This window comes from Lingula anatina, chromosome 2 (genome assembly GCF_051362555.1).
Source record: "Lingula anatina isolate TDL-2025a chromosome 2, LinAna3.0, whole genome shotgun sequence".
In the NCBI taxonomy this organism is placed as follows: Eukaryota; Metazoa; Brachiopoda; class Lingulata; order Lingulida; family Lingulidae; genus Lingula; species Lingula anatina.
In genome coordinates, this window is record NC_141768.1 from 8212062 (window position 1) to 8224738 (window position 12677).

General features: G+C 35.4%; 1 protein-coding gene across 3 annotated transcripts in view; it reads left to right on the top strand.

Annotated features, from left to right (window-relative positions):
- The window catches only part of LOC106172398 (cyclin-dependent kinase 14-like), a 39771-nt gene that overhangs the window by 18678 nt on the left and 8416 nt on the right, over nt 1–12677 (top strand). For all 3 annotated transcript variants that reach the window (XM_087004799.1, XM_087004801.1, XM_087004800.1), the window contains one exon: nt 11041–11210. In XM_087004799.1, coding sequence (XP_086860925.1) covers nt 11041–11210 — 170 coding nt within the window. The remainder of the gene's footprint in view (nt 1–11040; nt 11211–12677) is intronic.

Sequence of the window (12677 nt, forward strand, 5' to 3'; positions counted from 1 at the left end):
GCAAGATCCTACGTTTACTACAATCATTCCACAGAAAGATCAGTGGAATCAACACAGCCCAGTCTTCTTGGTGCTAAATACCATAATATTTGATAGGGGCAATTGAATTTTGTTCGCAAATGCATCTATGCCAAGCAGGCTCTGCAACTTCAAAACATTTCTGATATCAGATTGGTAAAAAAAAAAACTTCAAATCTCTGGTTGATTTGAGTTGATGTATTAAGATTCAGGTACGTATGTAGGTGCCATGCCAGTCATTCAACTAAATCATATGATCATACAACTAGTTTGAGTCCACCTATGCTACAGTATCAAATATAAGTGAACAGGCACTGTTTACCTCACCTGTCTCAGGAAAAAAAATCGTCCCTCGTCACTTGTCTAATGTATAGTGAACCGCATCATGAAAATGATCCTAGGTGGGGGAAATAAATAGATGGAAATTATGACGTGTCATCCATTTGAATCTTATGTTATGTTAGCAAAAATAGTACACAGCAAAATAAGATTTAAAAAGGAGGAAAACATCTTGTGTCGCACTTTGGGTAAATTGCAGTACATCCAGTAAAATGGATGTTTTAGCAGATAGCTCAAACAATCCATCTTAATACAAAGGCTTTTATTGCTGTATTTTAATCATTTTGACCAATATGATGTTTTTTGAAATCAATTATTAACCTTGTTTGAATTGTTTGGCATATTACCATACCATATCAGCATATGGAGATATTGACTCCATGTGTCTAAAATGCAATAATATTGGTACCATACTTAGTGTGTTATTTGTGAGATACCAATCCATCAATAATATTGGTACCATATACTTACGAGATACCAATGCATCAATAATATTGGTACCAATATTTGTGGTATATATGCATCAAATGTGTTGGATATCACTGTGTGCCATTGATATTGTACTATACATATTATATTAAATTAGTGATACAGTTGGATCATCATTAGATTTAATATTTTTGTAATTGACACAACTTCTGATATAGTATTATCTGCATGAATTGTATCACTCTTATTGTAAACCATATACATGACACATCATTTCTTCTGACGCCAGAATTAAAATATCTTGTTTTGACTAAATGCAATTTGCCGTGGCAGGCTGTGATGATTAGTATTAAATGGAGCAATGGTTTCGTATTTTTAAAGTTCGCATTTATCTCTCACTGCAGCACTTACATAGTTCTGCATTATTTCATCCTTTACATGCTAAATGTTAATCTCTTTTTCCTTGAAATACACTGTACTGTCTGCTGATGTGTGTTGAACTTTTTCATGTAGTTTGAGGTCATACTGATTACGTTTATCTTCACTACTCTGGAAAAAATCTTATGATGAAAACCTATCAGCACATGGTCTCTTGATTATATGAATTAGGTGTAACTTATGTCCACAAAAAAGCATCTCTTGTATTTCTGTCTTCTATTTATAGCTTCTGGTTGCCAGGACAAACTAGGAAACAGTATGTATTTCAATGTGTGCAAAAACATTATCCTTGTCTGGATAGGCATTTTTTTATGGGTAAATTGGATGGGGAGATGATAACGATGTTTTATTCTGGAATTCTTAATTTTCAGCACTATGTTTTTAAATAATTCACCCAGATCAAATATTTGATTGAAATTGATAGCATTTAAGCAAAAATAACTGTTTGCAATGTCTGTTACTGAAGATAAATTACTTTTAAGCCAATGCAAAATTCTTTTGCTATTATTGCTTGATCCCAGCAATCCTTTTATATATGCTTTTGAGTGGGTCACATGATCAAGGACTTATCTCTTGAGAAAATTGGTTCCCAGAAATTAATCAAAAGGCATTAACCATTCTTCATCGAGTTTGATTTTCACTAGCCAGCATTGATTAGATACATACTGGAGAATATACTGTTGGTCTTCTGCAACCCTCATGCTGTGAGCTTCAGACAAAAATGAGGTTCTTGCTCCAGAACATGAAAAAGTTTAATCCAACTGGAGCCTGTGTGGAGATTATACGGGACTGCCAGCCAGTTGGAGCATCCATAGAAAAACATATTGTAGTAGGGAAACTTACTGAGAAGTGCAGTGTGATGGTGATTATAAGACATGAAGAGAGCTGGTCCAGAAATTAGTGAGGTAAAATTGGCAGTGAGTTATACATGCTGAGAGAGCTGCCTAGCTAGTTTGTTTTTCACTGGGGAAAGCGTAATGAGTGCAGTGTGTGGGTAGGAACAGCAGATTTCCTGCAAGCTTTATATTGGAATGGAGTAAGTGGTAGCAGCATCCCTTTTAAAAGTCCTGTTTTGAGAGATATGGATATGGCCTAGCAATGATGTGGGTAAGAAAATTGTTTTAATAGGAGATTTAAGTGTTGTGCAACTGACAGTGGCACTATTTCTGACTCCAGTCTGAAATGATAACTTTGTTGTTTTAGTAGGAAAACGAGTTAATTTGATACTGAAACAACTGTGTGGAAGTACACTTAACTTGAAGGTTGTTTTTATTCTGTGACAATGATGGGTGTGTTGAAACGCACTCCAAGATGATGAGCATTACTGAGCTATTTGATAGCATATATCATGTAAGCTTCCATTTATTTAGTCATCAGAAGCTGCAATAAAAAGAAAAGAATGATACCTTCTACAATTTTTCCCTCAGAACATTCCAAAACAGTGAACTTTACATTTCTAAAAATACAAACTTTTTAAAGACAGAAGAAATAGCAAAATTTCATATATTGAAATCTTTAAAAACTTGGATTTATTTGAAACTCGATATTTGTGCAAAATTTCTGTGGTAAAAATTTGGGGACAGACTTATATGCAAAGCTTTCTGAATGGGTGGTTTCTCACGATATCATATGTTAACTTGCATGCTGCATTAGATCTCCTGATTTCCTGTTCTCTTGTGTGGGACATGTAACCTTCCATACCATGGTGGCTGTGGCATGTTGACTTAACTGTGGATTTCTTAAAAAAATTTTTTGAAAAAATGTGTTTCTATGAAGAATTTTGTAAGGGGAAGGGGGGGGGGAGACTGAAGACAGACTTGCATTGTTAAATTTGTCTAATGATGTATGCTTGACAAGGGATTGTCTTAATTAATAGATACAGCTTGCCAAGTTATATCTATTAATTAAGACAATCCTGAAGATCAATTTTCAGGGTTTTTCCTTACCTTAAATAAAATATTATTATAGACAGTTCACAAAGAATTTTGTCAATCTCGTTAAGCTGCACAATTCCATGGAGACTCTTGCTAAATGGAGTCAAATAAATAGACCAGCACACCTCCTGGCTTTGAGTGGAATATAGAAAAGCTGGTGAATATACTTGTAATTTGGAAACAAAAGGTGGCGTGTTAGTCTGTTAATCTCATGGCATTCAGGGAGAGTCCCTGTGGAGTTAGTGTGCAGTAGCATTGGCTAAATCTTAGAAGAACTATTATTTTGTATCCTTAGTGTTCATAATTAAAAATGATCAATTTTTTGAAAAATATGTCAAAAATGATAAATGTCCTTGCAAAAAAAAAAAAAAAGCTTGATTCCTGCTGATTCCGAATAAGTGTGACGGGGGCTTAAGCGACTTAGATTCCGGCATGCCTACTGAAGTTGATAAATGATAATTAATTACCCCTTACCAGCTTCAGTAGACGCGACAGACATCTAAGCTGTGTAAGTTGATTGCAATTTAGTGAGATTCCCCTTGGAGATAGATCGATCCAGCATTAGTATGATAGGGTCTGGGAACGGTCCCTATTATTATTCTCATAGTTGACAGCTGAAATGTTGCCAGGGCCACATTATTTTTCAAGTTTTTAGACCTGGACACAGAAAAAAAAAGATAATTGATAAATAATTGAAATGCAATAAAATACTGTGGTTATAATATAATGCCTTCCAAATGTCACATTATAGTTTTTTAATGATCAATTCAAAACTGTGGATTACTTGGCATTAATTGCTTTTAACTAATCAGAGTCAGCCATCCATTACCAGTGTTTATGGATTTTCTTTGGAGTCCATGTTGAATGATGGCTATACATAAAGATATCACCCACAACATTGTAAACTCATGGAAACATAACATGCCATGAATGATTTTTTAATCATTTCTGCATTAAGTCCCACATATTGACTCTTCTGGTAAATTATCCTTGTGAATGCCTGGCATGTAAAACACATTAAGGCTTTTTGAAGGCACTTGTCATTCAATGAAATTCTTTGAAAATCATACCTTTATGTCTTTGCCATGGTTTAGTGCTATTAAAGTGCCATCTATTTAACAGTTTTGTAGAATTGATAAATGTGCGACTTTTACAACTTGATTCTTGTATGTGATGTAGGGGGGATAATATGCTTTATGCCACCCTTTACCTGATCACCCTGAGTCCTAAATTGTTTAGAAGTTGCCGAATGACCTGTACCATGACAGTTTTCGAACAGCTGAATATTGATAGAAAACCTAATCTCTGAAGACAACAGTTAGGGTCACATAGAGGACCTGCTGGTAAGACATGTCACTGTTGGTTGTTTGACACTACTGGTGACCTTGAGAAATTGGAGAGGAAAGTGAGTATGTATTTACACACGTACAAATAGGCGCACATGCACGCATGCATGCACTCTTGTTTGATAAACTTATATTTCTATTTATTTTGCTGTTCAACATTATTTTAATCACACACCTAACAACAGTGGAGATGGTACCAGGAAGGTTCAATGAAGAACACAGTAGACCATTAGTAGAATCGTATAGTAGTGGTGTCACAATCACCTAATCGCCTTCACACAAAATATTTTAAAAATTCAGCAATTCTGAAGAAACCTGTCCTGTGTGTGATATACCTTTGTGAAATTCCCATGCTTATTGTTTTCCCATTTGTATTGGGGATGGTATTAGATTAATTAATTGAGGTGTCAGTCCCAGTGTGCCGGTTAACCTGGTACAGAAAAAAGAAATTCAATTGTTTAACAGCTTCCTATGAAATTGAATTATGCCACTGCAATTTGAGCTACAAACAATTACTCTGTTTTATGGCTGACAGACTGGAGTTTTGTAAAAACATTAAATGTTGCTTTTACTATAAATTTGATTTGTGGCTGAAATAATAAAAATGTGTTATGTTGGTTCTATTATGGTTTTATTTTAAGGCTAAAGCACTTGACTAGGATGTGGTTGGTTTGAATGTCCAAACATTCATGCAGTTGCTCAGAAAAAAAATGTAAGAAAGGGCAATCTTAGTTTCAGAGTATCAACATAGGTTTGCCTGCATGTCTGCCAATTCCTATAAACCAAGTAGACTTTGTAAGATAAGGAAAATGAGTCACTGTCTGAAATACACTGTAGAACAAGATTTCTGTGGAAATGTTTTAGAGAGAAGGGGGATTAACGTACCTTGAATTTTAAATTCTTTTTTCTTTTAACATCTCTTTAATCCTTATCTGCTTACAGAAGACAGATATGTAGAACCATTTTATGTCCATCTAGGACTTGTCTTGACAACTAGTGCATTTATGAGAGACAAAATAATGTTGCTGTTGCTTTAAAATTTAGAGTAATAAACCGCTTATAAGTTAAGATGCATGATAATGGTCTATATGCCAAAGGGGATATTGGTAAAATATCTGAAATAATGGTAATTTTTGTCCTGTCAACTTTTTACTGGACTGGAAGTAGTAACTAGAATTGGAGATTGTGTGACTGCATAAGATGGGATGGAGATCAAGAAGGTCCTAGTCTTGAAGGTAAGATATAATGTGCACTGAAACACTGGCTCTGTTTAACCTCTACTAAAGGTTTGTTTCCCTCCTGAGGACTAATAAGTGACATTTTAAAGAAAACAGTTCATTATACCACATTTGGTATCACACTGAGCATTTAAGTGGTGTCTATAGACCTTTGGTGCAAATACCATAACCTGTATGTTTGAAAAGGCACTTTAGTTGGTATTTAAATTTTTTGATTATATGATTTATATGTGGGCTCAGGGGCATTTGGAAAAATGAAGCATTCAGTACTATCGATGCTGATGAGAGCTTCCCAAAAAGTTATGGACATGAGTTTTATTTCAGGCTAACAGAATTATTTGCCCCTCCCCTCCCCTCCCCACCCCACCCCATCCCACCCACACCTACACCCCTTCTTCATTTGGGTGGTTAGAGAGAGATAACTTGTGTAAGCAGATGCATCATATCATTATTTCATATGATGGGCTAGTTTTAAATAGGAAAACACACTTGTTTGATGGTTATATACATTTCCCATATTTAGGACCCTTAGGTGCCAGATATATAGGATGACGTTCAGTAACTAGTTCATCTAAAGGATGAATTAATTTAGAGTGTCAGACTGCAAATCAATAAAGAGATTAGTGAAATCGTTTTCAGAACACCCCATTTTTACTCGTGTTACCTCAGTATCATGCAAAACATTTGAAACATGAGATCTGTTTGCAGAAGAAACATTAGTGAACTGACGACGTGGCTTTGTTTTAAGTGTCTTCAAAACACAGGTGAATGTTCTCTCACCATGCCTTGTATAATTTACATCGTCGCACGCAGTATTTATTGAAACTGTTACAGGACTGTAGCAGTGAGAACAACTTGAAAGCTGGTGTAATCCTGATAAGTTTTATTGATGCGTTTGTAGTCAAGTTTACTGATAGTAGATCCATTAATAGAAGGATAAAAGCAATACATCTTTCATTTGAAGTAATTGTTATTGCAGGTAATCTTATGATTTGATACTACTGGTTTCTGAGGTAAGACCTGGTTGAAAATTTTTTTAAATGTTTTTCTGTCTTTTTCATTGGGATTGAGGCAATTTGATGTTTGCATATATTGAAAGATCCTATCTGTAATATCAGAAATCCATTATATCCTTGGTTAGGTACTTGGAAATTTAAGACCTTTGATGATGGATTTTCTTCTGTTGAAATGTTTCTTTTCTTGCATGTAGGTAGCCCTTGTGAGCATATATTACATTTATTCAAGATGGGAAAATTCTTCATTAAGTCTAAATATAATGTTATTTCTGAAAAAATGTTATGTGCTTTTCACCAAAAAAATATGTTGTTTTAAAATACATAAGGATTAAACTAAATTTTCTAACCAATTTATGGTAATAAATTATGGATGGAAATTCAGATAACTGTGCCAACAAGCAGGAAGGCACCTCATCATTAATTTGTTCTTATTGATTTTAAATGAAACACAAATGACAGAGATGGGTTAACTTTAGTTAATTAGTTTAACATTAAGAAATAGATGTTTTTTCAGTAGCCACTTAGAAGATCAAAAGTCAATTTCTGAAGGCATTGTTTGTGTGGAATGAATTTGTCCCATAAATCATGACTGTGTTTGATGAAGAAATCTATAAGTGCAGCTGTGTCTCCTTTCTGGAATAGCTATAATTCAGACTTCCACTACTGCCTCTGGATATGTGATAAATGACATAGTAAAGAGATGGAAAAAAAGAAATACTGCCTTTATTTGGAGTGCCTAGACTGCATGAATTACAGCATCAGGCAATTCTTGTTTGGAAGTATATCGTCACTTCATTTATATTATTGCTGTTAGATTTTCAAATCGACTGGTTTTAGATCTGGCAAGAAAAGGTTTATTTGTCCCAGAATGTCTTGAGTTACCTGTTCACCTACAGATTGGGTAAAGGAAGGTGCTTTTTGGGAGGTAAGCTTTGGAAGTAACTGATCTTTATCAGGACTGAAAAGATTGTAAGCACGGAATTTTAGAGGTAAAAGAAGAATGTGCATTGTTAGAAATGTTGGTGAGGTAAAATTTACTCAGCTTTTTGTTTCAATCTTTACTATCATTTATGTTTTATATTAAATGCATGTATTATTAGTGGCATTTAGTATATTATTTATCCCGTCTGAGTTACATTTTCATAGTCTAAGGGAGAATTCAGATAAATCCAGCGTACTAGCTGGATCGATCCAACTCTGCAAGGATTCTTGCATCAGTGCAGTCAATATAATCAGCTTAATTGTCTGACACGCCTCTTTGACCAGCAAGAGGATAATGAACTATAGTTTGCACTTGGCTCTCAGAAGCTCTTTCACTTGAGGAGGTGTGTCAGACAACTAAGCTGATTTCACTGAATGCACTTTAGTTAGAATCCTGGGTTGGTCCAGCTAGTATGATGGGTTCATCTGAATGCAGTCTAAGGGTGCATTCCCATAGATTTTAGATCGATCTATCTCCGTGGGGAGTCTCACTAGATTACTGTCAGATAATCCGGCTTAAATGTCTGTCCCGCCTACTACAAGCTGTAAGGGGGTAATTAACTTTCGTGCCTGCTCGGCTGACAGCTATTTAGCATGAACCCCCAGGGAGTTAGGTCGATCTAGTTGGATCGGTCTAAATCTCTTGGAATGGGGTCTTAGAGAGCATGCAGAACAGATGATCCTCGGACTAACTGATCCACTGACTAAATATGGCTGATCCCACCTCCACATATGCCATTAAATCTCAGCTCCGAGGTTTAATTGTTAGGCCCCTGCAGCAACAGCACATGTTGAGGCTGGGAGACCATCATGGAATTAGCGGTATCGTTTTTGAAGTGGGGTCGGTCATATTTAGTCCGCGGATCATCTGTTCTGAATGCGCCCCTAAGGCAAATTTAATTTCATGCCGAATAGTGTGAAAGATTGAGAACTTAATAACCTTGCTTTTATGAAAGAAGACCAGATTTTGAGTGGTGCATTTGGGGTCATCTAGGACCCAAAATATATTTATCTTCTATCCTAGGGCTTGTGAAAAAGAATAACCCCCTCTTATTGTAAAAAGGGCCTTAGGGCCCAATGAAATTATCATTCTACATAGATCATTCTAATTCCTCAGGTACTCTTGCTGAATGCAATCAGATTAACATGTCTTTTGTTTCCAATGCACTCAAAAATATCACCAGCTTTTCTGTATTTTACACGATGCCAGGAGGAGATATGTTAAACTGTTATTATGACTGCATTCAACCATATGCCCAGTAGATTTATGTAGAACTATAGTTTTATTGGGAATGAGCCCTTATATTATGTCCTTTATACTCAACAAAATAACTGGCAAAACATAATTAAGTGAAGAATAAGCTCTAAAGTCTGCAGAATGGTGGAATCTTGGAAGCTTAGGTCTTATTTCCTGGAAATCAGTTATCAAAATCACTAGCCAGATTGGATTGTTCAGTGGATGTGCATATTTCATAGTAAGATTTCCAAGAATGTTTAAGAATTAAGGATTGGTAGTTTTTGTCTAGGGAGTCTGTCACCTAGGCAATCTGTGTGCTTTTTTTACAACATTCTCTTGTACGAGTGACCTACTGCTGAGCTAGTGAACACCTGATTCTTACATGTGACTGATGTCATGAAGGGAATGCCACAGAGTAGTGTATGTGAACATGTCTTTAGTCATTCATGCATATTTTTTTAAAAAGAAGAGTTTGGACAATGTAAAATTTGAATAATGAAGAAATGAACTGTAGAATAATACATTAACATTACTGGTAGCAAATATTTTTTTGTCGAGTATAATATAGTAAATATATATGAATGCATTATAAGGAGTTTTCCATTAATTTGAAAATGTGCCTAGAAAGGGTTGCCATTAACCGAAATGTTGTCCTTTGTCAGCTGTTCTTATGATGTCATTAGTGGTATATATTAGTCTCAAAGAGGTGATTGAAACACAGATGGGTTTGTCAGCATGGAACTGTTGTGAGTCAGCTGCTCCATGTTTTCTTTCTTGTTTCCTCATGCTCTTTACTCTCCGCCTCTGTCTGTGAAAGACGCTTAAAGTGTTACCTGCACATGGTCCTTTGGGCTGAGCTTGTCATCTAGACACATGCAAGGGTGTGAATGCAGCTGCTGTTGTTCCAGTCCAAAACACCCTTATTGTCTCTCATCTCTGCTCTTACTTACTTATGCCATCCATTATTCACGTAGCTGCAAAAGAAAGTGGCGATCTCTAAGAATTGATTGAAGATGTAATCTTCAAATTCACTGGCTCTTTTAAAGATTTATGAGCAACTTTTGACATATTTGAGACAGAATATTATCTGATTTCTCCAGGAATTGACAACTAACTCAACAGTTGAGTTTATTTATTGATTTGGGAATAGTAGATATTGTGAGAACTTTAAAAGAAACAGAGCATCATTATAAAGACTGCAAATAGGACTGAAAAACAAGTAAAATTCATTAAGCATGTTTCTAGAGGCTAGACGTGGTATTTGGTGGCAGCGTCTAAAAAGACTGTATTTCTGATTATGGTAATTGGAGTAACAAGGTTGTCAATTAAGTCAACATTTGCATTGGCTCGTAGCTCATTTGCCGTAAGAGGTAAGAACACGTGCAGCTAGGTGAGACACCTGGTGTTAATTTTGCTGAACATGAAAAATGGAAAGCAGCAATCTTTATTTTGAGCATAGTTGCAAAGAAAAAAGGGGTCAGGAGCAATAAAGACAATTTTGACGGCATAGGGTCTTTTTCAGCAGGTATTGCTAAAACAAGCAGTTAGCTATATTTATGGTCATAAGTTTTTTTATTCATTTGTAAGCTCTTGCAATAGTTTTTGAGAAAATACCTTTTGAACACTTTTTTTTCATGCATAGATATCATTTTACAAGATACAGTCCTGCAAATCTAAAGGATTTGTATAAAAGCAGTTTAAAAATATGGCCAAATGCACTTACTTTGCAGTAATCTTCTACACTAGATTGCTTCAAGTGATCTTATCATGATAAAAGATATTGAAGGAAGTGAAGAACGGGGAACTGAATAAGTTACCCGCAAATAAATGCTGGAGTTTTAATTAGAACTGATAATTTCTATGTTGATTAAATGCTTGATTTGTGCTTTTCTGTCTCCTTATGTGTGCTAGTTTATTAAGACTGTAAATGAAACCAAGACTTCATCAATTGATTTTTATGAGCTTGAGGTAAGATTATTATCCAGTCTAGTCAGTATTTCCATCCATTTTCTTCTCCTACTTGGGGCTGCTGCTCAAAAAGACATTTAATGATACATTTTGCAGGAGCTGGAGGTAGAAAAAGTCCAGTAAGGAGACATTACTCTGCAGCAGATATGTTGGTTACAATGGAGACAGATATAGAATCACAGCTCTTGGAGGTGCGGCGGCGGCCAAGGTCCGAAGGATGCTGTTATGTTGGCAAATTCAGTCCAAAGCGTCTCTCAAGTTTTGGAGTAAGTATCGTCATCATTCATTTTTGAAAATTTTATATCCTGCCTACACAGTGTCACAGGGATGATAGCAAGACATGGTGAAATGCCTCTCACGGAGAGTGTAATGCCTCTCACAGAGAGTATAAAATGACAAAAAAAAAAAAAAATTGAATCACATTATCCTGGACTTTCTTACTTTCGGGCATTTGGACGATAAACATACAGCGCATGCTTACAAAACAATGAAATATTGTGCTTCTCACATAGGCTGACATCAATATATATTTTCATTGCAGTAGTTGACAAGAAGAATGATATGTCAATACTTTAATTGCATACGCTGCATGTTTATCATCCATAATACTATAGAAACATAAATTTGCATATAAATGCTAAAATAAGCTTCAAAATGCTTTATTTAAATTATTTAAAACATTTAGTTTTCTGGGTTTCAGCTGTGCCCATGATATATAAAGTGGCTTTAATCTTCTTTAAATAGTACAATCGCTATTAGAGGAATGTATTTTACATATTCACATCATAAGAAAGTCCTGGATAAAATGCCTTTGCAAGGTTATGTTGTGTTTAACTTTCTGTGAGAGTTAAACACAACATAACCTTGCAAAGGCATTTCACATCACATTGTAATAAATATGTCAATGCTTTACCTGTGCTGGCAGACAGATCTAATAAGAAAAAGGGGTATAGATCTTATTGACTTTAAGTCCCCATAAATTTAACTTCCCCTTTTAAAGTTATACCCACTTCATACAGATATTTGCATGTTTTCTAGTCTCTAAGATAGCCCCCCCCCTCCCCGGCACCCACACCTGGTCATACCATAATATTGGACAGCCTGTCTGAAAATCCTGGCAAAACCCTGGATAAAAGCCATTAAAAATTGGGAAAATATATGAATTTACAAAAAATATGAATATCTTAGATATTTAATAGTATACTAGTAAGGATCTATTATTCAGAATATCTGAACTATCTTTCCTATTTTGTATAGCAGTGCTGCATGTTACCCAGCTTTTGGTTTTTTAGTTGTTCTGGTAGGTGCTCAGAAAATTACAGTGAGCATGCATTAGATTGACAAGGATGAAACTTCTCTAGGGATTTCCTTGAATAGATAAATTGTTTTTTATGCAAATGCCTTAGTTCAATTTTCCCTTTGCTGATGTCATCTAAAACAACCTTCATTAAGATGCAGGATTCCTTTGAAAAAGAAAGCCAGTAGAGCACCAAATAAAATGCATGACTTGCACCACAAAAGCATCTTAGCAAATTGGATTTAGTCACTTAATTGGACGTTATTGGGAATAGGCACTAAATTTGTAGAGCTGTATGCAATTAAGCCATTGTCAGTAGTTTCCAGTGGACTGTACTGGATGAGGAAAACAAAATTAAAACGTGAGAGAAACTTATTACTTATCCAGTGACATTTGGTCTTAAGAGAAATGGATGAATTCAGAAGATGGGCCTTAA